The sequence below is a fragment of the Microcebus murinus genome, chromosome 1, assembly GCF_040939455.1.
Source record: "Microcebus murinus isolate Inina chromosome 1, M.murinus_Inina_mat1.0, whole genome shotgun sequence".
NCBI classification, from domain to species: Eukaryota; Metazoa; Chordata; class Mammalia; order Primates; family Cheirogaleidae; genus Microcebus; species Microcebus murinus.
Window position 1 is genome coordinate 157,661,456 of NC_134104.1, and position 27,496 is coordinate 157,688,951.

Here is a 27,496-nt window from a genome sequence, read left to right on the forward strand (position 1 = left end):
GTCCGGCCTCAGAACCACCAAGAGAAAAGAGCCAGCACCAAGCTGGGGTGCGGTGTGTGTGTGTGTGTGTGTGTGTGTGTGTGTGTGTGTGTGTAGTGAACACAGAGCAGAAGGAGGCTTCCTGGCTGGCCCTTCAGAGCCAATTACAGAGGACAGCTCAGGCTATTCCCTGCCTGCCCTATGACCCTTTTTGGGGCCCTGCACCAGTTCTTTTTCTCTCTCCTCCAGTCTGCTTTTGTATATTTTGGATCCCTGTCACCAAATCCCCTCATTGGTTCCAAGCTTTCATTTGATTTTCTTAGATTGTCTAATAGTTGTTTCCATTCTCAAGCTATTCCTCCAGTTGTTATTTTAGCCCTAGGTAATAGGGTGACAGTTCTTTACAGATACCGTGTTTCCCCGAAAATAAGACAGGCTCTTATATTTATTTTTCCTCAGTAAGACACCCTAGGGTTTATTTTCAGGAGATGTGTTACTTTTTTTTAAGTACAGTACAACAATCTACATTTATTCAAATATAGTTTAGTCATGTTCTTCTGGAACATCATCATAACTCTCCAAATCCCAGATTCCATCCTGAATTTCTTGTGACTCTATTTCCTTTAGAACCATTGGCCCCAATCTCTCATGTCAAACAATAGAGCTCTCATGGGGCAGATGAGAAGGGCTGCTCTTTTTCTTTACCGCTCCACGACGAAATGCACGGGTTGTGCAGATACGTGTAGCCCATCATTAGGTCTATTTTCTGGGTAGGGCTTATATTGCACAAATGCTTAGAAATCCTGCTAGGGCTTATTTTATGGGTAGGTCGTGTTTTCGGGGAAACACGGCACCTTCAGCAAGCACAGTGAGGCAGCATGAGAGGGTATGATGATGAGTGGAGGCTCTGGAGTTAGAGCCCTGCTTCTACCTGGCTCAGTCTCTAACTTCTCAGTTAAGGTAGTACATATGAAGAGCCAAGGCTCAGCAAATCATTACCATAATATTGTAGAGAGTTTCACATTTTACCCTGTGGGAATGGAGACAGGCTAAGGTAGTACCTGTGGAGCAGGGATGTGGTTTGACAAGAGCTCACGCTCTTATTTATTTATTTATTAAGACAGAGTCTCGCTATGTTGCTCTGGGTAGAGTGCCGTGGCCTCAGCCTAGCTCACAGCAACCTCAAACTCCAGGGCTCAAGTGATTCTCCTGCCTCAGCCTCCCGAGTAGCTGGGACTACAGGCCTTGCCACCACGCCTGGCTAATTTTTTCTACTTTTAGTAGAGGGGGCTGGTGTCTGACTGTTACTCAGGCTGGTCTGGAACACCTGATCTCAAGTGATCCTCCCGCCTTGGCCTCCCAATAGTGCTAGGATAACAGGCCTGAGCCAGCACTCCTGGCCACCCCAAGCTCTTTGACCATCATGCTCTTCTGCAATCATTGTGAATAGAGCACCTACAAACGCCCATAGAACAGTAAGTGCCCCATACATGATAGCTTTCATTAATTTAGGGTTGTTTGTGGCAAGGCTCTGATTTAGACTTTTGTACTAATGATAAAATTCAGCTTTCAACAATGCATATCAAATTCTGTTATTTTAGAAGTCTAATCACGTGCCCGAAATAAACGCAAGACCTTGCGTAATTGCATTTTAGAGTGTGGTGCAGTACAGGATTAGTTCATAAAAGAAGGTCTCACTTCCACCAGGGTATTAAGAAAAAAAATGACGGTGGCGGATTAGAGCGCAGGGCTGCCAACTCCGAGCCCCGCACCAGGGAGGCCGGGACTTGGGCCGGGCGCGGGGCGGGGCCGACGCCACGTGGACGGCCCCGCCCCCTTGGGCTGCTCCGCCTCCAAAGCCAAAGCGCCTGCGCCAGCTCCTTCTGACTCGGCTCAGCCTCACAGAGCACGCGCGCCCCACGGTACTCTGATTGGCGGATCCGCACGCCCCGCTGCACCCCGATTGGCGGACCCGGCTCTCTCGCACCAGGCTGCAGTCGCTCAGCGCCTGGGCCTCTGTGCTCGGTTAGGACTGGCGCGGCACCCTCAGCTGCGTTCTGGCCCTCCGGTGGCGCCTGGTTCTGCCATTCCTGTCTCCACGACCTCATTCGAGCATGTTCTCCAGGGCCCAGGTGAAGCGGATTCTACAACGGGTGCCCGGGAAGCAGCAACTCGGCATCTACAGGTTCCTGCCATTTTTTTTTGTCCTGGGAGGATTGATGGAGTGGATCATGATTAAAGTGCGCGTGGGCCAGGAGACCTTCTGTAAGTGAGGGTGCAGCAGTCTCTGTTTCCTTTTAGGAGTGCACGAGGAGGGATTCCTTTTCCCTGGGGGGTATTCTATATTGCAGACCGCTCATTCCTTTCAGAGAGCTGAGGCTGCTTTTATCCTTCTCAGAAGGGCAAGTGCGATTCCTTTCGCTTGGCATTCGCTTCCTCTCTCGCCAACGCCCAAGCCGGGCGTTGGCGTTCAGCATTGCAACCTTCTCTAAACTTTTAGGAGAGGGCACGTACCTCCAGTCCTCCCAAGCCTGCCCTTCACCCCTGCCAGTGACATTGTTTGGGCCCAAGAAACAGACTTGCTCACAGCCAATGTAGGAGGAGGTGGAGCCTGAGGATTCATGGAAGCTGCTGCGCACTGGCTAGTCCTTTCTGGACTCTCCAGTCTAAACGCTGGAGGGAGCTGATCTGCCTAGCTTGGCTAATTAGCACTGTCTTTACAGGGCAGTACTGGCGACAGGTCTTTCGCTCAGCACTGTGAAAAGAATGCCTGGCATTGCTTTGCTGAGCACTAACTCTGGGCAAGCCAGTTACTCTTTCATAAATACTTGCCCCAACCCTTAGGCCCTTTCTTTTTTGCCCCTCTCCTGAAACACTGTATCACTTGTGAATTGCCAACCTTCACTTTAAGAAAAAAATTGTTACATTAGTTATTCCTAAAGATATTTAGTCCTTGTGTTCATCTGTTCATCGATAGTTAATGAGCACCCCTGAGAGGATATAGTGAATAAGGCACAGAGTTCCTCACTCCAGAAGAGCTCTTAGATGATACAGTTACCATTAAGCACGATCAGTGCTGTGAGGGGAAAGTGGGAGGAGTACCTCACCTGTACTAGAAAGTGCAGGGAAGGCTTCTGGAAGCAGTTACCAAGTAAAGTAGGACCTGAATATTGGTTAGGTGTCAGCCAGATGAGGGGAAGGTTTGCAGAGTAGAAAGCATCTTTAGGGCAGTGGTAAAAGTAGACATGGGGCCTTGTGTGAGAACATGCTGTGTGTTTGAGGATTGAAGCAGATGAACAGTGAGGGGAAGTGGCTAAAACTGTGCATGGGCAGGGCTGCAAAGGGACTGAAGAACCAAGAATGGATTACAAGGATTGAGGGGTTTTAAGCAGTGGAATAACACTGTGGAGAATGGCTCTTTGTCTCTTTGTGGAGAGCAGATTGGCAGAACACTTAGGCTGTGTGGCTGTCTGGATTTTAGATAATGGCCTAGTCTAGGTTGGGGGCAGAAGGGATGCCAAGGGCTGGGTAGCATTAGAGCCACCCCAGAGGTAGTACCGACAGGGCTTGGTGATGGAGTAGACTCAGGAGATGAAGAGTGGAGGCTTCTGGTAGAACAGTTGAAGCAGGGGTGGTACTTTCCTAAAGGTGCAAAACACAGGCAGAGTGATCCTGGGCTCCATTTGGGATGTGCTGAGGTGGAGGTGGTTATACAGATTTGAAGCCCAGGAAGTATATCTGGGCCAGAAATCTGGATATGTGGGCCATTCACAAGCAAACTGTGATGAAAGTCACAGAGTCAAACTCCAGTATTTTTTTTTTTTTTGAGACAGAGTCTCGCTTTGTTGCCCAGGCTAGAGTGAGTGCCATGGCGTCAGCCTAGCTCACAGCAACCTCAAACTCCTGGGCTCAAGCAATCCTCCTGCCTCAGCCTCCCGAGTAGCTGGGACTACAGGCATGCGCCACCATGCCCGGCTAATTTTTTCTATATATATATTAGTTGGCCAATTAATTTGTTTCTATTTATAGTAGAGACAGGGTCTCGCTCTTGCTCAGGGTGGTTTTGAACTCCTGACCTTGAGCAATCCGCCCGCCTCGGCCTCCCAGAGTGCTAGGATTACAGGCATGAGCCACCACGCCGGGCCTAAACTCCAGTATTTTAAGGATTGAAAATGGCCAGAGGCAAGGAGGGAAACCGGGAAGGTTTGTTATCACTGAAGACAGGAGGTTAAAGAAGTTTGACTCTGTGAAGGGGAGGTAACCTCTCCCCCTGGAGAGACTGGAGGATGTGCAAATGATGATCAGGAAGGAAGGGGTGGAGGGAAGCTGGAGACACTTGACCCTTGAGAGGATGGCAGAAGTAGCCCTTGGAAGTTAGCTGAAAGAGTTTTTACTGATGACATTTCTCTGTGCAGACTTCAAGGCCATTTGTGAGTGGGTGAAGAAGGGTCTCCTGAGGAAACAGGATTGTCAGCATCTCAGTGGACCCAATAAGAGGCATCAGTTGGCCCTGCAGTGCATAACAAGTAGGGTGAGGACTGGAGAAGGGAGGAAGTGGATTAATCTGTGGTTGCGGTTTTGAGGATGTGTCAAGAAGTTAAGATATTAACAAGAGTGTGAAGGAATTTCAGCCGGTTTGGCAGGAAGAAAGAAGTGGGTGGGGGTGAGGTTGCTGAGGAAGACAGGGGTCAAGGGCCTGGGGAAGAAGTTGGTGAGATCCAAGGATAGGAGGGCTAGAAGGGTTAGTGGAGGTTGTTGTCTGAGCAGACTTCCTTCATAGGAGCACTGCAAGTGACTGGAGAAGCCAGAGGTGAAGGGAGTTGGGGGGAAGGCACAGGTTAGGAGCAAGGAGTCTAAACTAGAGGCCTTCACTTTCAGTCACTGAAGAGGCATGATGGTGAAAGTCAAATGGCATATGCCACAAAGGAAGAAGATTCTTCGAGGGTAGAGAATCAGTCTGGAAAAGCAACAGCTGAGAACAAGGAAATTGACCTCCCCTTCCCACCTGAAAGTTTTTGGGTGTAGGAGATGGAGCAGCAGAAAGCCAGGGCAAGAAGTGCCTTTGAGGGGCCAGGTTTTAGTTAAGCAGGATGATGTAAGAACACAGAATAGAAACTAGGGGGGAGAAGCAAGTGAGGGAAGTCGTGAAACATTGCTAAGAGGTGTGCTAGGACATGATCCAATGTTTGCTATTTAAGTCTAGAACTCCATTAACACAGTCCTCATTTAAATCAAGTTCTATTTTAAATTAAGCTTATTTTGGTATTATTTGGTATTGAGTTAAACATTGAGATTCAAAAATAAGTGACAGATCTAGATTATTGGTTGAATTATTCAGAGCTGAGTATTTTAAATTCCTCAGTTTTTTAAAAATCTAAGCACACTTTTTGTTTGATACAGATGATGTCTACCGTAGAAAAGCCTCAGAAAGACAGTATCAGAGAAGGCTGGAAGATGAATGAGAGACTGAGCTTCAGCAGTCAATAAAGTGAATATGAATTTTCACTATTGGTTTCAACACCTGTGAAAATGTACTTTTCAGATCTCTTATTCTTACACAGCTTGTCCTGTAGCAGCTTTATAGTATTCTAAGAACTGTCTTTATAAAGAATTTTTATAGTTTAGCAATCTCTGCTTGAATACTTCCCAACGAATTGCTGGGCAACACTTGTGGGAAAATTATTTCCTCCTGAAACACTTACCCAGTGATAGTCCATGAAATATTTCTTAAACAAATCAAGGATCAATTGGGATGCTTTTCAGTGCAGTATGAATTGTTCCTGAAGCCCTTTGTTTTTAGGCAACTAATGATAACCTTATTTACTTTTTTGCAGAATTCAAATTAAATCATGGGCACATTCTCCATTGCAAGATCAGTTAAACCAGGATAATTATGCAATTTACATCTCTGCCAGCTACCAGATTATAATCTTTTTTTCTAGGAGAGTAGGAATTCCTGACTGACTACACATTACTCATGCTAGTATTGTTGTGAACAGAAATAAGCCCCTCCCTTGCCTGGCTCCACTAACATACAAGGGCTGGGCCTCCATGAGGACTGTGGGCAACGGCTTCACACCTCTCTGTGATGAAGATACTGTTCTTTCATCCAGCCACTACTGATAAAGACAACTGCTCCCTCCATAAGAAAGTGAAACTACACAGTGTAAAGCAACCACAGACTTGAGCTAAATCAGAGGCTCAGTCTATTGAGAGATTTGGCAATTTGACTCAGCGCAAGTTTGGGTCTGCCTGGTAAAGAAAGCAAAGATGTCTTCCCATGCTTGGATAATAATATCCAACATCGTTTCAAACAAAATATCTGCATACTGTAGAAGACTAAGTTTCAAAATAGTTTCTGGCCAGGTGTGGTGGCTCACGCCTATAATCCTAGCATTCTGGGAGGCCGAGTTGGGAAGATTACTTGAGCTCAGGAGTTCAAGACTAGCCTGAGCAAGAGCAACTACCCATCTCTACTAAACACGGAAAAATGAGGCCAGGTGTGGTGGCACACGCCTGTAATCCTAGCACTCTGGGAGGCCGAGGCGGGTCGATTGAGCTCAGGAGTTTGAGACCAGCCTGAGCAAGCACTAGACCCTGTCTCTACTAAAAAATTAGAAAGAAATTAGCTGGACAATTAAAAATATATAGAGAAAAAAATTAGCCGGGCATGGTGGCGCATGCCTGTAGTCCCAGCTACTCAGGAGGCTGAGGCAGTAGGATAGCTTGAGCCCAGGAGTCTGAGGTTGCAGTGAGCTAAGATGATGCCACTGTACTCTAGCTGGGATGGCAGAGTCTCGTCTTAAAAAAAATAGTTTCTAACTATTGCACAAGAATAAAGCTGATGCTTAAGGCCATAAGATATCCTCAAGTTAATGATCTGTGCCATAAACATGTCTCCTTGAAATTTTTCTAGAGATTTTTTTTTCTAATTTAAGTTAGTCCATTTATGTCAGAACCAATTCAGTCAAAAATCACTAACAGCTCAGATCTCATTAAGCACTCACTAATTACAGCAAGCCCAGGGTCACTGCTGGGAGATGGCTTGAATGCGAAGGTCAGTAATAACCAATACCACCAGGGAGAGGAATGTGGTTCACTGTATTCTCATGCTCAGCTGTGTCACCTAGAGGTCATGGTAAACCTAACTAACTTTACAGGCATTTTTAGTGTTTAGACTGCTGCATAATAAATTAAAACTGTGGTATGATTCTCTCAATTATATGGCCATATTCCGTATGTTCCCCCTTGTCCACCCACTGCTTCTAAATTTAGAAGTTTAATATTAAATACATAAAGAGAATACATAATACTTACACACACCTTTTACAAAGAATAACAGTAAACACTAATAAAACCATTAGCCAATTTCTGTGTCTGCTGTGGGTTCATTCCCTGGCTCATCTCCCTGTCTCTACACCAGAGAGAACCATTAGCCTGAAGTTTGTATTAGTTTTCCCTAGGGTTTTCCTCTTCATTTCTTTTTTTACTTTCCATTGGAGTGTTGATTTATGGAAGGACACCAAACTTTTGAAAATTAGGGACTTATGACTTTAAGGCAAATAAACTAGCAAATTATTATATTCAATGGAAGACATATTTTCAGAGTACATTAGTTTGGATGTTATGAGTAAGAATTCATCTTTGTTAACCAAGGTGCAAGCTTTTTTTTCTTTTTAAGACAGAGTCTCACTTTGTTGCCCAGGCTAGAGTGAGAGCCATGGCATCAGCCTAGCTCACAGCAACCTCAAACTCCTGGCCTCAAGCAATCCTTCTGCCTCAGCCTCCCAAGTAGCTGGGACTACAGGCATGCACCACCATGCCTGGCTCATTTTTTTCTCTATATATTTTTAGTTGGCCAATTAATTTCTTTCTATTTTTAGTAGAGATGGGGTCTCGCTCTTGCTCAGGCTGGTTTTGAACTCCTGACCTTGAGCGATCCTCCTGCCTTGGCCTCCCAGAGTGCTAGGATTACAGGCGTGAGCCACTACGCACAGCCCCCAAGGTGCAAGCTTTTAAAGTGAAAAGAACTGCAGTGCTCTTAACATGCTGATTACAGAATCACAGTGCCCCCCTAGTGTAACACTACAAGGCAAAAATTTTTAATAACTTAAATTACAGAAACTACAGCACTTATTCCAGATTGATGAAAACCTAATTGACATTTATTACTGGAACTCTACCGTGATGCTGGGGAAAGAACATGAGCCTTGGAGCATCACTTTATCATCTGGATAGGGAAAGTACCTAAAGTCAGGTACATAATCAATGATAAATGAAGGTTATTTTTGTCCATCTAGCAGTTCTATTTTGGACGTCTTATGTAAATCTGATGTTATACTTAATCTTTCTTTTTTTGTGTGTGTCTTTGAATTTTTCACACTGAATTACTGCACTTTAAAAAATATACTCTTGGGACAGGTGTGGTGGCTCATGCCTGTAATCATAGCACTTTGGGAGGCTGAGGCAGGAGGATTGCTTGAGCCCAGGAGTTGGAGGTTGCTGTATGACTGGACTACTGCACACCAGCCTGGGCAACAGAGCTGACCCTGTCTCAAAAAAAAAAAAAAAAGGTGGTGTGTATACACACATGCTCTTGGGCCATGGTGTTTTCCAAAGCAACTTATTTCCTAGTAAAGGAGTATCAGTGCTTAGTCTTCACATTTTACACGTGTATTAAATCTGCAGTTTCTTGTCACATTTATGTGCAATCCACAAGACAAATACCACAAGATACCCCAAAGACGGAAAGGAACAGTCTATTAATTGTTTGGTTGTGAACTTTCATGCAGCTGACCTACCATACTTCTAAACTAAAAAGGAAAAGAGTAATACTTAGCAGTATTTGTTTGCTCATAGTGTTCAGCTGGGATGTTTATATATCACTGACCATTCAAAGTATGCTCATGAGCACAGATGGCAGTACAGTCTTAAACTTCAAGGAGAACAGAGCCACAGGGATTTGCAAAGTGATGTTAGAGGAAAACAGTTGGTTGATTTTACCAACACTTTCTGTTAAAAGTGTGGTTATGTTTTTTTTTGTTTATTTTTGTTCTTTTTTTTTTTTTTTTTTTTGAGACAGAGTCTCACTTTGTTGCTCAGGCTAGAGTGAGTGCCGTGGCGTCAGCCTAGCTCACAGCAACCTCAAACTCCTGGGCTTAAGCGATCCTCCTGTCTCAGCCTCCCGAGTAGCTGGGACTATAGGCATTCGTCACCATGCCCGGCTAATTTTTTGTATATATATTTTTAGTTGGTCAATTAGTTTCTATTTTTTTTTTAGTAGAGGCGGGGTCTCGCTTAGGCTGGTTTTGAACTCCTGACCTTGGGCAATCCACCCGCCTCGGCCTCCCAGAGTGCTAGGATTACAGGCGTGAGCCACCACACCTGGCCTAAAAGTGTGGTTATGTTTTAAGAACTTATAAACATGTTAAAAACACATCTGTCTCTTCTGGCCACAGACAAGCTATTTGAAGTGGGTTATACTGCTTTATGATAGAGGACATGCTTTCTTCACCATCTGCTCTCAGTAATGCAATACTCTCTTCAATTTTAACTTCAACCTGCATTTCTGCCCTTCCTGAGGACATGTTAGGAATTTTCTGACTGCCAACCTGAGCAGTGTGGTGTAGGGCATGTCAGGCTGCAGTCTGACTACTTTTGGCATCTGTGTTAATGCAGCCTGAGCCCTAAACCAGGGGTCTGGACACTTCAAGTTTCATCTCTACCTGAGGAGCTTTCTTCTTTTAAATTGGCAAACATATCCTTGTCAGCATGAAATCAGGGCTTCCAGGAGTTAAATCTACTTGCAACTAACATCTGACACAACTTTAACAGAACAACCAAATCTGGTTAATCCAAATCACTTTGCAAACTCCATTTTTATTTGGATTAAAAAGCTTTAGATGAACAAACATATGATACATACATGTTATAAGACTAGTTACCACTTAAACCTCAGATGATATGATACAGAAATTAGAATAAACCAAATTTTAATCAGGTCTGAAAACCTCCAAGCTGAAAAGTCATCAATACCAATTTGGGGATTTTATACAAATAAGTGTCCCCCCTCAATTCTTCCTCATAGGAAGGGAAGGGTGGGTTAAAAAAAACAAAGGCCTTTTAAAATCAGTTGGCTGACAAACATACTATTTTAAACCTATAGGTTTTCCCCCCATATAAACAGAATTCTCCACAGGAACTTACATTTTGAAAACATTTAGGCCATTACACTTTCTAAGCCACATTACTACAGTTCCTAAAACTCATGAAAAAAGATGTAAAGTTACTTGTACTTTCTTCAGTCAGGACTTTTATTTTTTATTTATTTATTTTTTAGCTTTTCTTTTCTTGAAGATGGCTGGCCTCAAATCTTATATCCTAAATATTAACTGATATTTTCCAAGTTAATATACAGAGAGACATGATTCTAAAATAAATACATAGGATTTTTTTTTAAACTTAATTAGGGCCTGCCTAGTGGCACCCTGGGCCAGCTCTGCACTGCTTTAGGGAAGCCCCTGGCTGGATCTATGGTTCCTGCAGCACCCCTAGGCACTGGGAAGGAGCCTGGAAGAGACGTGCACTGGCTTCTAATGCCCCACTTGGCCCACAGTGAAGTTTTTAGAGGCTCCCCAAAGAAGTCTCATCCAGACCTTAAAAAGGGAGATTAAAATGAATGCATGAAATAAATAAATAATTTAACCAAAACTAAATTTCAGGTTCTTTGGTGTAACTCAAGGATGTCTAGGAACAAAATAATCTGATTGCATTACACAGTCCATGATGATTCGATGGCCCAAATAATCAGGAACTGAAGATTCATCTGATTCAGTTTAACAATAAGGTACCGACACACTACTGCAATAAATTTTTTAAAATTCAAAACTATTTAAAATACTTGATGAAAATTGAGATCCAGTGGTTGACTAAAGGCAATTAAGTTACAGGGGCCTCCTGTATTTAAAGTAGCTATAAGAGACCTCCTTCCATTTTACACTCTTTTGCCCTCATGATTTAGTAAGTACAGTAATTAAACATCTGGGTATTGATTCATGGCAGATTAAAAGGAAAAAAATATCTTCTGTGAGCCACTCTCAATTTACAAACAGTGGAGCTCCACCACAACAGCAACCACCCTGTTACAATAAAGCCGTTTTCAAAACCACACCGTCAAGTGAAATAATGTTCCATGTTTGTTGCTTCCTACTGTGTGAACATCACACACCACCTCCAGTTGTTGATTTTAGGGTCATATAATAAAGAATGAATGGGTCACCAAACCCAAGGATTTCGGATCTGTAATGGTCTTTTTGGTGAGCATGTTCTTAAATTATGGTTTCCCTTCTCCTATAATTCAAAAGCACAAGCTAAATTTAAAAAATATTTTAGAAAGTATTAAATTTCTGATTGAGAATTACAACCCTGAAACTTAGAAGAAAAAAAATGTCACATCTGATAATGAGGAAATAAAGAATACTAAAACATACTTGCATATGCAGGCAATCTACCCTTTCACAATTATGCTTCTGATGCAGCTCACATCTAGTTATACACTCCCTTCCCTATGTTAGGTCAGGCATTATGTTTAAAAATAAATCACCTCCATACACACCTTAATGCTTTCTTCAAAACGAACTTCAATGTTTTTCAATGAAACAGATTTAAAATTTTATATCATCTAACATGTATAGGCATAAATTGTGAATTCACTATGAACAGACCAAAAGTACCCTTAAACTTACCTTCAGGACTAAATATAATTCAAGGTTGTACACATGTTCTGCAAAAATCACTGACACCAAAGATGTCTAACTCTGCACAAGAAAAAAATGCTTTTTCCTTTTTAGTGTCTAGGAGGTACACTAGCTGCAGACAGATGGGCAGCACTGACTACAGATTTCTGTAGTGAGCCTCTGAGTTAACAGAGCAAATGTGCCGTGTCTGTCAAACATCTATAACCTAAATAACCACTTTTCTAAAAAAGCACTTCACTTCACCTCTAAGAATCAGCTTTTGCGGAAAGTGGCTTAAGATATTCAGGCACATGAAACAAACACAAGTACACTCCCTGTCTGATGTAAACTAGGACCAACTTCACATTTCATTATCAACTTAAACTAATCTGTAAACTCTTGTGTGTGTGTGTGTTGTTTTTTTTTTTTTCATTTTGTTTGTTCTTTTATAAAAACAAAAACCCCCCAAAACAAAAAACAAAAAGCCCAAGCCAAGACAAAACCTTTGATGGTTTCAGTTCCATGGCAACAAGTAAAAAGATAAAACTCCAAGTCTACATATACAACCAATTATGAAACTGGTTTTAAACGAAGGAAACATATGCAAAAAAATCTTTGTGTATTTGATAAAGTCAACTTAATATAACAAAAACAAATTGAAATAGCTTATTAAAAGTGTCCTTATATAAAAATGGCCTTGTGATGTACAGTAAAATGCAATAAAAATTATCATCCTGTGTTCCTTCCCCCCACCCCCAGTAACTAAAATGGCTACTGTTCCACAACTCTTTATGCTTCTATAAAAGAAACAATGATGTGATTAAATGTTTTCTAGGTTGTATGCTTGGCGAATGTTGAGGGTGTCTCGGAGCATCAAATCCCGAAGGCGCCAGAGGGCATCTGCCATAGTGGTGTGGGCCCCTTTACTTTTTAGCCAATGAGAGGGTAGGCGGCTCTCCTGTTCTTTCGACAAATGGACATCACGTCTTCGAGCTGAAAATTCAAGTGCAAACAGAGAAACAGAAATTGGAATTTTAAGGTGACAAAATTTACCTCAGTTCTAAGGTCTGATAGACCTTAGACATAAAACATTTAATATTCATTAAATATAGATTTTAACTACAAATGGTTCCAAGCAAATTTTTGTATCATTTTATTAGGCATTAAAAACATAATTTTTTTCTTCTTTTTTTGAGACAGAGTCTTACTGTTGCTCTGGGTAGGTGCAGTGGTGTCACCTTAGCTCACTGCAACCTCAAACTCCTGGGCTCAAGTGATCCTCCTGCCTTAGCCTCCTGAGTAGCCAGGACTACCAGGTACTCACCACTACGTCTGGCTAATTTTTTCTATTTTTGGTAGAGATAGGATCTTGCTCTTGCTCAGGCTGGTCTCGAATTCCAGACCTCAAGTGATCCCCTGCCTTGGCCTCACAGAGTACTAGGTTTATAGTACTGCCCCAGGCCAGATTTTTCCTTTTGAGACAGGGTCTCACTCTGTTGCCTGGGCTACAGTGCAGTGGCATCATAGCTTACTGCACCCTCAAACTCTTGTGCTCAAGTGATCCTCCTGCCTCAGCCTCATGAGTAGCTGGACTAAAGGTACGCAGCACCATGCCCGGCTAATTTTTCTGTTTTTTTTTTTTGTAGAGATGGGGTCTTGCTACGTCCAGGCTGGTCTTAAACTCCTGGCCTCAAGCGATCCTCCTGCCTCCCACAGTGCTAGGATTATAGGCATGAGCCACCATGCCTGGCCTGATCATTAATATTTTTTATAAGCACCCTTGATATTTAAGAATTACTTCAATGTTAACAAAAATGTCTAAAAATGTAAACATGAAGGGAAAACATACTACTCATAAGAAATAAAATGATCAAATTTTGTTTAGAAATGAAGAACAAGTAGAAACTTATTTTTCTGCAGAAACTAGGCATGTTACTTCAATATGTACTGAAAATACAATAAGTCTGTTGAACTAAATAACTTGATAGGTTAATGGAAATATGCTTTCTGACATTTTTCTTTTTGTTAAATTGAGATGAAGTAATTTTTAGTTTACTCAAATGCATCTATACTAATACCCAAATGACTGAAAAATAATTGGAAAAAATTCAGAATATACTTAAAAAGATGGCAGTGATGTTTATGATAAACTTAGCATTGAACCTTGGCAAAATATCCACTTTCAGTGTGTGATGTTAACATGCAAAGAAACTCCAAACTATTCCGTGAAATATATGATTTATTTAATTGTATAGGAAAAACGGATGTTTATTATACAATACAATCTGCCAATAGCAGCGAGAGGCCTTCAAGGAAGCATGTATTTCACAAAGGCTCATTTAGAAAGACTCTCCTTACCTGCCAGTGTCTGATCCCACTTGCTAATGCTGTTGGATTCAGCACTGAGTCCTTCAATGTATTTCAGGTAGGCCTCTGAGTGGAGAAGTCGTTGGGTCTTTGGCGGGGGAGCGACAAACATGGGTGTCGTTGGCTGCTGTATGACAGGGGGGCCGGTTGGATGTGGGCCAGGATATGGAGGTGGTGCCTGCTGTCCTGGAGGCCCCAAAACTCCCACCTGAAAGAGCATGGGACCACATGGTGAGGCAAAAAGATACTCTGCATATGTTCTGAGAAGGAAGATGACTAGAATTTTGTCAAGTCCCAGAAAATCAAACTGGGAAGCTCACCTGTTGTCCATATGGACTTCCACCTGGTGCTGGAGTCCCTACCATAGGGGCTACTCCTTGGTTCATCACACCTATAATTCAGAATGCAATGGCACAATTAGAGGCTCTGGGTTCAGATGACTGAAAAACTACTGTCTGATAAGAAATGATGCCATTTATAATGCAAACCTATGTACCTCTGTCCTTGACTTGAGTCTTTGTGGCTAGGAATCCTAAGCACCCAAAATAGGATTCAAATAGAAAATTCTTTTGTTTCTAGGTACTTAAAGTACAAACTAGTACAACTTGTCAGATGTACATCAATTACTCATGGCTTAGAAATGATTTGAATACTGCATAACATTATATAGTATTTCCCTAGGTAAACCTATAGTCAGAATACACCTCTATTTTCAAAGTACTTTCTTTCTCTTACAATCGAAGTATCTTTCTTGTATAACTGAAGCCTGTGTTTAATTTTAGCAGGAATGGCACTGGAATCAGGCTCAGAAGTAATATGCTAGGAGGGACACAAAGGACAAGGCTATGGAAATGCACAGTTAAATGACATTTGTGAATGCTGGAAGCACAGCCTTGCTGTGTTCTCACACACCACCAGTACCTGGTTCTACCTGGAGTCACTAGCGTTGGCAGAGAAAGGACATTTCCATTTGAGAGTGCTGCACTCTGAAAAGGGATCATCTGGAAGTGGAGTAGCCTTGTTGCTATCACTTCAGATGCAAAATGACAAAGAGAAAGGCTTCATCATGGCTTTACTATATTTGTACTATGTCTCTGGTGGTAATTTTGTAAACTTCCCTTGGTGAATGCTCACGAGCAATTGTTGTCTCACAGGCACCAGTAGATAATAATGAGATATCCTAAATTTAGTGTCCAAGGCTATTTTTATCTCAGGGCCATACACTGGCTATTCCAATAAAACAGAAATAGACAAGGGATCTAGTTCATTAAAAACTAACAAGCCACAACCAAAACTGTGGTAAGTTATTCTTTAATGCTTAAATAAGCCCTAATGGCTGTAGAAGGATCAAGAAGGGCTGATTCCATAGTCTGTAGTTCCTCTGGATTAAAATGCTGATATTTTTACATGCAGAAGCAGCTCATTATTCTAAGGTTCAGAATGTATCATGAACTTGCATGTCATCTGTGTGCAGGGACCATGTTAATCTCTGTATTGTTCCACTTTTAATGTATGTGTTGCCAAAGCCAGTGCCACTTCCAGGAAGTATCAGATATCCTCTTATTTGTTAGAGAGAAAATAAATGATAAAGCTTCTGTTTAAAAAGCAGGGATTTTTTATTTCCCAAGTACTCAGTATACCTGGATCACCATAGTAGGATTCTGATGATTATTCAGGGATGAAGAGGTTGTGGTAAGCTGCTGCTCTAGCATCATGTTAACCCCCGTCCCCCTCCAACCCAGTTCACTCACCCACCTTAGACTCCACAACACAATGTGGCTCCCTATGCTGCCTATATTACTGCTTTACAGGGTAACACAAACAAATCAGCAACCCCCTCTGCTTCCTCTATTTACAAATGCCATGCCAGGGGCAGGCCAGTGAGAATATGAGCTGAGTCACCAGAAAAGCTCACTGAATCCTCTGCTCCCCAAAGCCTACTTAGACATGTGCATGTGTAAGCACTAAGAGGGGTTCTTTCCTATCTCCCTAACTATAACTAGATATGTTGTTCTTTCTTCAAATTCAATTCAGAGACTCAAGAAGGGGAATGGAAGATAGCTACATCCTAACACCCACCAAAAGACATCTGCTATCTAGAGGGTACTGGCCTTAGACATGGCTCCCACTGAGTACTGCATGCACCTAGAAGGTGTCAACTTCAGCCTGGTCTTAGAGACTCATTAAGATACCAAGTCTACTTGCTAAATGGGAACACTTATTTTTTGATTGACTCCTGCTGCAATAGCAACTCACACAGAGACTACCATTTCCACAATGAAGTATCTACCCCCACAAACATTCCTCCTCTGGGAACATTTGGAGCAAACGCTTCTATGGAGTGATGGCCATTCTCTAAGCAACATTCACAAAGAGTGTGGCTGGAGGCTCCTGGCCAAGCTACCAGGTTTGCTCACCCTGCTCACTGCTGGGTCCACCCTCTAAAGCATCCTTTGGAATCCTGCAAAACCCTATCATTGGTAGGTCCAACACTGGTGTAAGCAAACCTACAAAGTTTCCATCCACATATCATCTGGGTTGGGCCCTTAGTTCCAGTGCTATTCCAAATCGTCTCGAGGTCATATTCCCTTCTAATTAGATTATAGCTAAGAGTTCTTTTGCATATGATGGCAATTAACATGGAAACTTGTGATATTCCTTACATTTATGTTTTCTTTAAAATAATTTTTCAACTTGCTAATTTATTATACAGTGAAACTGAATGTAGCTATTTCTGGACTCCATTTATATATTTCTATACGAAAGAACTCAGCTTCTGTTGACAAACTCATGTCTATAGCTAGGAGGGTAGGCTAGACTGTTCTTTAAAATGTTATGTCATGCTTTTTAGGGGACTCACAGAAAACTAATTCTGTGCAAATTCATTCTCTCCCTCCTTTTGTTCAAGTCAGACTGAGCAAAGGATTTCTGAAGAGTTCTATGTTAGCGACTCTGCAATCCCTTAGAAGGGCTGCTTGAGGAGGAAGAGAAGGAGGAAGAGGAAGGGAGATGGAACAGAGGCTCTATACAGAATACCTTGTGAGATAAGAATTGCACTAAAGAAATGCACTCAGGAGCAAAAAGTGTTTTTAGATGTGACTCTAAACTAGTAATTTGGGAAACTTTATTCACTGACAAGAAGGCATGGCCTTCTAGGCTGTTGGCTTTTGGAGCATAAGTCAAACTGCTTGAGTGATTACACAGGATGCCACTTGCCCCTTGGTCTGCTGAGTCTGGCCTCTGCCATGTGTCCTGTGCTGCTGCCAGGCAGTCAGGTACACAAAGGTACAGTGCTGGGCCACCGGCTCAACACAGAGGAGAGGCCCTGCTGCTGACAACCCTGGGATTCTCAGTGAGGGAAGGCCTGGCCATAATGGGCAACAGGTGCCTCCTGGAACAACTGGCTGAGGGAGGAAAAAGAGAACATGAAGATGACATTAATGAGTGAATGAGGATGAAGTTCTTACCCGGTGGTGGTATGCCCGGAAGGCCGGACACACCTGGCGGAAGATGGTGGGGTGGAGGCCCCCCAGGGTGAAGTGGCTGCATGCTGCCCATGCTAACAAGGCCATCAACTGGGCCCTGCAAAGGTGGAAGGCCTGGCGGATAGCCACCCATCATGCCTTGAAGGACACAACAAATTTCAGACATGCATCATTAACATGCAACATGAGCTAAGTAATAACAACCCTCCCACATGCACTACCAATGAATAAAGCACCCTTAGTACTGCATGATATAACGGCAATTAGTGCAATTATTTTGTTGCAATAATGAACAAAATAAAAAGTTACAAATATGAAACCCAACATTTCTGGATGAATTAGTACTTAGTACATTATTTGTAGTTATTTTTCCTGGGATAAATATGCTGCATGTTTTCAGTTAAATAATAATAAAAAGTTCTAGTAACAGCCTTCCCCAGGTCATAACTACTGCAAGCTGTTCAAACAAGTGACCAGTTCTGCCGACTGCAATTCTAATTGAATAGTATAAACACCATCATTCCACTCTGCCCACGCTCATATGCCTATCATGGGTACACATGAGGGAAAACAGGAATGGAGGGAAATGAGGCGCATAGTCCTGATCACAAAGCATGGTTCTCCAGCTTGGGGGCAAGAATTTTTCAAGACTTCTACATCTGTTCCTCCTACTTTCTAGCCCCACTAACCACTGCTGGTTAAGAATGATTTGTGCTCAGGCTTGAACTGGGGAATAGCTTCAACGAGCCATCACAGTGAATGTTTTATCTTTAAATCTCAAAACATGATAAAATAAAGATAAAACCTAAACCCTCCCAAGCCAACCAAAGCTCAGGTTGCTCAGGAGCCTACACACAGACCTTAAGGAGTAGCAGCTGGAGAAACAGGCTCTGCTGACATGAGAAGATGCCAATTGTCACCACTGTCTCCAAGCTCACAAATGTCCTTAGATAAACCTTCAGTTAACAGGGAGCATTTTAATTAAAGTAAAAAATTTCTCCGAACAGAGGCTTTTTTCCCCTTTTCTTTTTCAGACAGAGTCTAAGTTGTTGCCCAGGCTAGAGTGATGTGGCATCAGCCTAGCTCACAGCAACCTCAAACTCCTGGGCTCAAGCAATCCTCCTGCCTCAGCCTCCCAAGTAGCTGGGACTACAGGCATGTGCCACCATGCCCAGCTAATTTTTTCTATATATTTTTAGTTGGCCAATTAATTTCTTTCTGTTTTTAGTAGAGATGGGGTCTCGCTCTTGCTCAGGCTGGTTTCGAACTCCTGACCTTGAATGATCCTCCCACCTCGGTCTCCCAGAGTGCTAGGATTACAGGCGTGAGCCACTGTGCCCAGCCTTCCCTTTTTTTTCAAAGTGCACCTTCACATAACAAAATATTATTTGCTGGCTAGGGAAAAGTTTCAACAAACAAGTATTTCTGGCAAAAGGAATGAAAGTAAGAAAATAATTTCAAAATGTCCAGGACTCACCTATCAAAAGACCTTTAAAACCACATGGCATTTTTTAAAAAAAGAAAAACTTCACTCTCCTGGGATTTGTAATGATCACGATGAACAAGAATACAAAGCTCCCCCCAAAATGCAGTCACCTTTGGTCACAGCTCCTAAAAAAGGGAGGATTGAGGGACTGGTGCCAAACCTTATTTTTATAAAATACTCTTTGCAGAAGAGAGGGGCTCTGGGAAACAGTAGAAAACTCCAGACTCCGAAAATTTTACTCTTTGACTTTCCCTGAAGAATTATGTCAAAGGTATTTATTTACAAAGGTTTAGTCTTTTAAAGCTATGAAATTATTAGAAATTCTGAGATCGATTCACCCTGCTTCACTAGTCATATCTAAGCTAACTGAAAACTTACATTAACCAATATAACAAAATTTCAAATGGTCTATCTCTATACCTGAAATAGGATTATAAGTTTCATTGTTAAAAAATGAGAGTTCAGAGTAAAAACTAGTTATGAACAGACAATATCATCTTAAACATAAGGAGATGCAATGCTACCATAATGCCTTTTAACCACACCACCAGTTATAGCTTTTAGGGATAAGTAGGTGGGAAATTTAAAGATGTTAGGAGGCTTTGCTTTCAATTACAAAAGCCCATCTGAACGCAGCCTTCATGGGCTGTGGTTGAAGAAATTATTAAGAACTGAAAGACATGACACTTGTCTTCATTAAACTGTACTTTGGCATTTATTATCCCAGTCACATGTGTTCAAATGAGCTTCAATGCTTGTAAGCAAAGCTGGTCTCAGACAGCAACAAGGCTAAGACTCAGGCCCTAGGCAACCTGTAAGACCATGAAAAATCATCCTGTTAGCTGCAAAGTTCCCACTGAGGACGAAAGACTGGTTATCGTAGAAAATGCTTGCCCTTCACTCCCATGGCCCAGAAGTCTGGCCAGTACAACCTTAATAATGGAGCAGGGGCTTTCTAGAGGGCTGACCCTCCTCATTCATAGAGCTCTATGTTATTCCCTAACAGGGAGCTAAAATGCTGCAGCTGCTGTTTTTTAAATGTTTGTAGCTGTTTGTATTCATTTTGTTAATGTATTCCTGAGTTTTGAAGTCAAGGGCACAGTGCCAAAATATCACATGTCAAATAGAACAAAACAATAGAACAAAACAGGATGTCAATGAGGGAATTCTAACTTTCAAAGTCCCCATGTTTAAGGCCTGATTTCTAAAAACCTCTGGAACCCCATTAACCAAAATGGGCCATGGAATAGAGCAGGCGATTATGAGATTTGTTAGATCAACATCAGTTACACTGAAAGTACTGAAAGCCATGATTCAGATGTGCTTTGGCGAGTGCAACTGCTGAGTTCAGCGACAGTGCATTTGAGAACTTGCCATCACAAAAGTTAGGAGCGACAATGGAAAAGTTATCCTATGCTACTCTTCCTTAAAAAGCAAAAACAAAAACAGCATCCCAACGAGCCTGCCTTGAACAACATTGTCTTCGACTCCCTGTGAAAGAGGTCAGACTGCTTGCTTAAGAAGAAACACAGGTGGCTTATACAGATCTCACCAGGTTCAGAGAGATCTCAGAGGAGGAGCCCGAGAGGTGGTCTGCAGGCTTCTCATTGGAGACATGTCAGACAAGTATATTCAACTCAAGAAGAGTCAAATTTGCTATGGCTACCAGAACCAGAGACAACACACACAAGCAAACCACATTCATCATTTTTTTTTAAATATGTGACTGGGATACTAACAGAAAATGCAGTTTAATGTAATTAAATAGAAAAGCATTACAGAGTGGGCACAATGAATTGAATAAAGGACTTTGTAATTCTATTTAGCAGTCATGCACATTGGTGACCAAGAAAGGATTTACAATTCATTGTCAAAAAGTCCTTCGAAATGGTCAGTCTTTTAAGGATGGCTGCAGCAGAACAAGGCAAACTGAATACTAGAATGAGACGGGAAAATCCATACCACCTAAAGACTGGTTCTGTGTTTTCTCTTGGGAGTTCTTCTAGAACAGAATTCAGGGTCTATTTATATTTTCTGCTATAGCATTCTATCAAGAGTAGTCTGGGGTGGAGAACATCACCAGACCATGCCCACAGCCAGGAAAGAGCCGCTCCCTACCGGTTCCCAGGGTTGGGCCCAGGGCCCATTTCTAGGGCAGAAAGGAGGCACTGCCCATATGGGAAAGGCAATATAGGACGACATGGATGACTTCAGACTTTGAATCTGTCATGAGAAAAGGCTATAGACTGTGGCCTACTCCTCATTGGAGAAAAAAAAAATGAAGGAATTTCTTAAAGTGGAAAAAAATGGTCTTAGCTCCTGTTTTTACCTGCAACAGGTGTCAACTGCTGATTGAGCATCCCCATTGGTGTTGGTGGTGGCACCACCCCCATGAGAGCCCCCACAGGGGTGCCTGCTCGGGGAGAAGCACTCGGCTGCTGTTGCTGTGCTGCTCGCTCTCTCTCCTGCTGCTCAGCAACTTTAGCTGCCCGCTCTGTAAAGGCATTTCAGATTTTCAATTCTGTTTTTAACCCAGGAATTCAAAATACCATCCATTGCATTCAACAGGACTAGTAAAAACACAGGCAACAGTTCTGTCTCAATGGAAGGAACAGTAGATGACTAGTCTCAACACAGGAGAAGTCGGGCCGATTTCACTTGGTAACCTAGAGTCCAGCTTTCCTATCCCATCTTGAGAACTGGTCTGCAAAGATTTCAAGAATGTTAAGACTGCAACACACATTCAGAAAGCACAGGTTTTATTTAAACACGTCACCAGCATAACCACCATGGTTAATCTCACGAGGCACCCTGAAGATGAGAAGCACTACCATTATTCTAGTATTAATAGCATTACAGATTATTTATAATTTCAACATGAAGCAATTCCATGGCCCATTATAATTTTTGGTACAATTGTTACTTACTATATTTCCTGATTCTTTGTACCCAATTTTACTAAGATTTGAGGACTCATCATTAGTGTCATGGGATTTAGCAGCTGAAGAAAATTAACTCTGTAAGGGAAAAGTAGCTTACTGCCTCCTCCAGAAGGTTTTAGGAAAGAAAAGTAAACACTAATCTCTACATTCTAATGAAGCAAAGAGGTCATGTTTAATAAATCCCAAGGGAAAAAATGCATTATACTTGTACTCCAGGCTACAATCATCAGAAGCAGGGAATTATATATACACATATGTAGCAGTGTACAATGTACTGAAAGAACCAGGTTTCCTGAAGCTGAGCAGTTCAATACTGACCACAGATCATCCTAAATCAGTGAAAATTCCAGAACCCACCTTATTTCATCCAAAATGCAAGGACATTTGCTGTGGTAGTTCTGGGCTGTAGAACACCCTGCTATCCCTCACCTCCCCCATTCTCTTGAGCTACCCTGCCTGAATCCCCAGAGCAAGCAGCCTCAATGATCATATTCCCAGTCTTTTTGGGAGCTAGCAATCTGGACCTTTACTGGAGAACTCTAGAAACACTGTATTCCCCAAACTCCCATCATATAGGGTTTATTCTGCTTCACCATTCATAAACAGGAAATCCCCCAACTCTTCACATGGGCAAATGGAGGCTGGAAGACAGGCAATAACTTGTCTAAGGATACAGAGAGAACCAGCAATCTGTGGCCCTGACTCCTAATATGATAATCTAACTGCCACACATTAACCCTCCAACATGGAATTCAAAAGACTACCATTGATCTCAGGAGGGGGAAATAGCTTAAGGTCACATGGCTTTAAAAAGAATCAAGAAGCAACAGCTCCAGTCCTCCTTTAGTGTATGAAAGTATGAAAGTCAAGCAAGTCAAAGGCCCCTTGGCTGTGACAGAATTACGTGCATAGACTTATCATTGCTCACAAACACTGTTCCAGTTTATAGACCCTTTGTACAATGAATGTGAGGGACAAAGGCTATTTGAACAACCTGTTTCCTTGAGCTAGCAGTAAAAAAATTGATAATATAGACTTCCACTTTAAATTCTAGTATTTTTCACTATACAAATGACACAGTAGAATGGGAGAGCAAAAAAATGAAGTTGAAAATCCAGAAAAATTCAGGCCTATGGATTGAATATATGGACTGGCTACCTGTTGGTTCTTTCTAGGAGAAGCATGATAAGGCTGTCTTGGAAAAAAGAACTTTTAAAACTAAGCCAAACTGCAAACTGTGGGTTTTGAATTTAATAGGTGAGAACACCAACACTTCAGATATTATGTCTCAAAACACATGCTGTTGAGTCATTTAACTTCCCCTCACTAGGTACTCACTGAATTTCTGACTCCCCTTTAAATCTGGCAGAATTTCCTGGAAGCCATCATCTCTCCCATTCTTGAGCCCTGCTCCAGTGTATTTACCTTCACAATATTCCAGATACCTCTTTCCTGTTCACATCCTAAATAACTAGCCACCCAGTACTGGCTTCATTTGCCTTAAAACGGGCTTTATATATGTGTTAGCTTAATTTCCAACACTCCACGAACTGAATGGTATATTTGGTCTTAACTTTCACTAAGGTCAGAAATGGCAAAGCTCCCCAAAGTTCTAGGTTCTTATGGAACTGAGTAGGGTTTCTTCAGAATGTTCTGCAAAATATATTATTTCTCCAGGATACGAATAGGTATTACATTGGTCAAATATCAAAAATACCTGGTCAAATTTCAAAAAATGCCAGATAATAAAAAACCAGGTTCTTTATTGTAGATCTTAAAGTCTTTAGTATGGGAATATGCGTCATAAGTTTCCAAGAGAGAGTTTGGAATGCTTCTTGAAATGGTTTTGCCACAAATGTTATTTGGCTGGGTATCTTACAGGATTAAGCTTCTCTGTAGAAGATCCTTAGAAAAGCCTTTCAGATAATTTTATAATAATCAATCAATTGTAATAAATGAAAGAAATAAAACCTTTTTTTTTTTTTAAGGAGGGTTTCTTTGAAGACTTCATAAACTTTAATAAAGGGAGGAGCCTTAACAATTAATTTACATTTGCTGGAAAATAATGGGTTTGTACCCAGCCAAGAAGAGTTAACAGTTGACCATGCAGAGAGGAAAGCTCTAAATTGGCAAAATGAATCAATATATAAAATTCCAAATGGAAAAAATACAGATCAAAAGGCAATAGTCCTGCCTAATCTAATGTTTACTATTCACTTCTTTATTAAAGCCGTGCCTGACCTAAAAAGCAACAACAACAACAACAACAGTATTTGTCCCTAAATGGCTAAGAACCGATAAATCCCTGAATGACAGCTCATGGCCCAAAGTGATTTAATTATAGAGTAAAAGAAAAATAAAGGCAATTGAGCTTTATCAAATAGACTCCAAGTACCTTAAGAGTAATTATTAACACAGACATAGCACAGGCCAGGACTGGCCTAAGAAACCAAGCACTTCAGCAATGCCTCAGCCTGTAGTTTAAATACATGGCTCACTGTCAGCCTCTCCCCCTCCCTCTCTTAAAAAAAGTAAAAATAAACATATAGCTTATCGAGAGCCATAACAGAAAATCACTGATTTTAAAAGGCCCTTTTTGACTGCCCAGCTAGCTCAGTCGGTAGAGCATGAGATTCTTAAAAGGCCCTTTTCCGATGAATTTTAGTTAAAATTATATTTAATTACACTATACAATCATTCCCCAGCTCAACACGTGTGCTTATAGGGCTCAATGAAAAAAATCATGCAATTTTTAATAGCAGAATATTTGATTGAAAAATTTGGGGGTGGGGGGAAACCACACCAGGATCAGAGGCCAACTCAGGGGTAGTGCTTAGGCAGGACAAGATGGGCATCTAAACTGCTATTGGGTGCCATTTAGAATAGTACCCAACACAAAGTACACGTGGCAAGTGGTAAGAACAAGAGAGTAAACCTGTCTAGGCACGTGCATTCCTGAAAACACCCCCTTGCTTAGAAAGCTGAGACAATTGTGCCTTGTCTCTATTTACCTTCATATTCTGCTTTCTTGGCTGTCTCAAGGTTTCTCCATTCTGTCCCCACCAGTCGGCTGAGCTCCCCGAAAGAGTAGTCTGGGTGCTGGGCCTTAATCACAGCTCTCATCTCACTGCTAAACAGGATGTAGCCACTCATGTTGATTTTCCGTTTGGAGCCTTCCTTCTTTGAACTGCCTTTGGCAGACTTTGGGGTAGACTGTAAGACAGAAAGCTCTTATGGTACATCAGAACACTGTACTTAGTTAACTGCTCAAAAGTTTTGGAAGCCAGGAACATGAGATTCAATAGTTACTGTTTTATTGACACATTCAGTTTATAGCTGGCCATTTTCTTGGTCAAAATACACCTCTTCCTTGCCTCTTACCATGTAAAAAATAAATCAAAGTGTCACTGAATTCCATGACTGCAGTCTATAATGGTGACCTCACAATTAAGTCTTGACAAAATTCTGAATGGGAAAAAAACTACCAATAGGGATCACACTCAACCAAAAGATGAGGTCCTAAATTAAGAAGGAGAAATTAAAAAGATATGGGCAACAAAACTCCTATTGCTATTCTTCAGTACAAGACAGGGACAGTCTTCTAACTAAACCTGCCATTAAAATAGCTATCTATGAAATTCTATAACAGGGGTCCGCAAACTTTTTATACAAGGGGCCAGTTCACTGTCCCTCAGACTGTTGGAGGGCTAGACTATAGTTTTAAAAAAACTATGAACAAATTCCTATGCACACTGCACATATCTTATTTTGAAGTAAAAAACCAAATGGGCAAAAAACACCTGCATGTGGCCCGCGGGCCGTAGTTGGAGGATGCCTGTTCTAGAAGATATTAAATTTTAAATTATTAATGGCATTAATACAATGGCATAATAAGTTATTAGTGATATAACATAAATAAATAATCTTTTTGTCAATTAAAAATAAATAAATACAGAAATAATAGCATTGAGAAAGAAAAAAATATATATTCCTTCCTGCACAATTTTAGGTTGAAGCTCACATATGAAAAGTCTTGATGTCTCTTTACTTTGGTTTGAGTCTGTTGCAAACCAAAGACTAGTAACAAGAACTTGTCACCTTCACCTGTGGAGGGGTGTAGGGCATGAGGTCCAGCTCACTGGCCAGGGGAGTCTGAAGCTGAGGTAGAGAAGGAGGTTCAATGACCTCACTATCTTCTTCTCCCATCTCTTCAATTTCGTCATCTCCACCTTCTAACTCGGCAAATTTAGCTTCTAGCAACTGGATCTTCTTTTCCAGCAAAGGTGAGGGCTCCTTCTGAGGGACAATTGGTTTTCTGAAAGAAGAGACATAAAAAAACTAAAATTACCTAATATCACTCCAGGACTGGTCAGAAAGCAGTGTTCTACCTTAATGTCTAGAAATGACTTCCTGCAATCTGCAATGTATACTCTAAGGGAAGGAGCAAGGGAAAGAGTTTAAATGTGTACTTATGAAGTCACTTCCACTTAAAGATGTTTGTTTTTAAAGGGTTTTGCTGAACACCCACAAAATCGCCGGGTCCAAAGTTGGGATCTAGTTGTGGTGAAGAGTTTTCATAACCTGTGGAACTGAGAAATCTCCTGACAGGATGTAAACCAGAATTAAGTATTTCTGCCTGCAATTTACAATCACTGCAGTCTAAGCCAAGGGCACTGTTAGAGCAGTTACCAGGTCTCAGCAGATTATGAAACTTTTCCTTTAATCTTTAACTGAATTAATATTTTCTGCTTGAAATGTATATTCCTCTAGTTTAAGATGAAATAAAAAAAAAATCAAAAACACCAGACTACATTTTTTTTTGAGACAGAGTCTTGCTCTGTCTCCCCAGGTAGAGTGGAGTGGCATCATCATAGCTCACTGCAACCTCAAACTCCTGGGCTCAAGCAATTCTCTTGCCTCAGCCTCCTGAGTAGCTGGGGCTATAGGCAAACACCACCATGCCTGGCTAATGTTTCTATTTTTTGTAGGGATGGGGTCTCACTCTTGTTCAGTCTTGAACTCCTGACCTCAAGTGATCCTCCCACCTCGGCCTCCCAGAGTGTTAAGATTACAGGCGTGAGCCCCTGCACTCAGCCCTGGACTACACTATTTTGGTATCAGTTAGCTGAAGTGCTCTTTCTTCCTTAGTTTTTTCAAGATTTACCTGAAGTAGTAAATTTCATCATCTACCACTTTAGCAGAGAGTGAAAACCTCTTCAGTCCCTTGAATTTCTTCATCTGCTTGTCACTTTCATTGTACCGGCTCTCACAAAGCAGAATGTCATTTTCTGGTATTTCAGTTGGTCTGCAGGAGAGGAAGTCCTTGAATGACAACACAGCACACTTTCCTGAAAGGGAAAATTGGAGAGAAATTAAAGGAGTCAATTGTGGTCTTAGTTAACAATTGTTTCAAAATTGTACTATTTTTGAATTAATATATTCATATGATTCAAAATTAAAAAGATTTAAAAGGGCATGCCCCTTTAAAAGGGCATACAGGTA

General features: G+C 41.6%; 2 protein-coding genes and 1 non-coding gene across 44 annotated transcripts in view; 1 reads left to right on the forward strand and 2 right to left on the reverse strand.

Moving 5' to 3' along the window:
• The first annotated feature begins 1,958 nt into the window (after positions 1-1,958).
• On the forward strand, positions 1,959-5,484 carry UQCC5 (ubiquinol-cytochrome c reductase complex assembly factor 5). Its single transcript, XM_012771554.2, has 2 exons — positions 1,959-2,244; positions 5,380-5,484. The coding sequence occupies exons 1-2, from the start codon at positions 2,094-2,096 to the stop codon at positions 5,439-5,441; spliced, it is 213 nt and encodes a 70-aa protein (XP_012627008.1). The 5' UTR covers positions 1,959-2,093; the 3' UTR covers positions 5,442-5,484.
• A 4,356-nt stretch (positions 5,485-9,840) lies between these two features.
• PBRM1 (polybromo 1) overlaps positions 9,841-27,496 on the reverse strand; it is a 129,163-nt gene continuing 111,507 nt past the window's right edge. For 11 of the 42 annotated variants that reach the window (XM_076008409.1, XM_076008407.1, XM_076008408.1 and 8 more), the window contains 6 exons: positions 27,159-27,342; positions 26,099-26,309; positions 25,006-25,207; positions 14,402-14,472; positions 14,073-14,289; positions 12,317-12,707 (listed from right to left, as the gene is read on the reverse strand). In XM_076008409.1, coding sequence (XP_075864524.1) covers positions 12,535-12,707; positions 14,073-14,289; positions 14,402-14,472; positions 25,006-25,207; positions 26,099-26,309; positions 27,159-27,342 — 1,058 coding nt within the window. In that variant the 3' untranslated portion in view covers positions 12,317-12,534. Of the gene's footprint in view, positions 12,708-14,072; positions 14,290-14,401; positions 14,473-17,548; positions 17,705-21,381; positions 21,547-25,005; positions 25,208-26,092; positions 26,310-27,158; positions 27,343-27,496 lie in introns of all 42 variants that reach the window. The other 31 variants (XM_012771548.2, XM_076008396.1, XM_076008397.1 and 28 more) reach the window with 9 other exon arrangements.
• On the reverse strand, positions 15,511-15,617 carry LOC142875201 (U6 spliceosomal RNA). Its single transcript, XR_012922635.1, has one exon. It is a non-coding gene; the product is annotated as a U6 spliceosomal RNA (small nuclear RNA).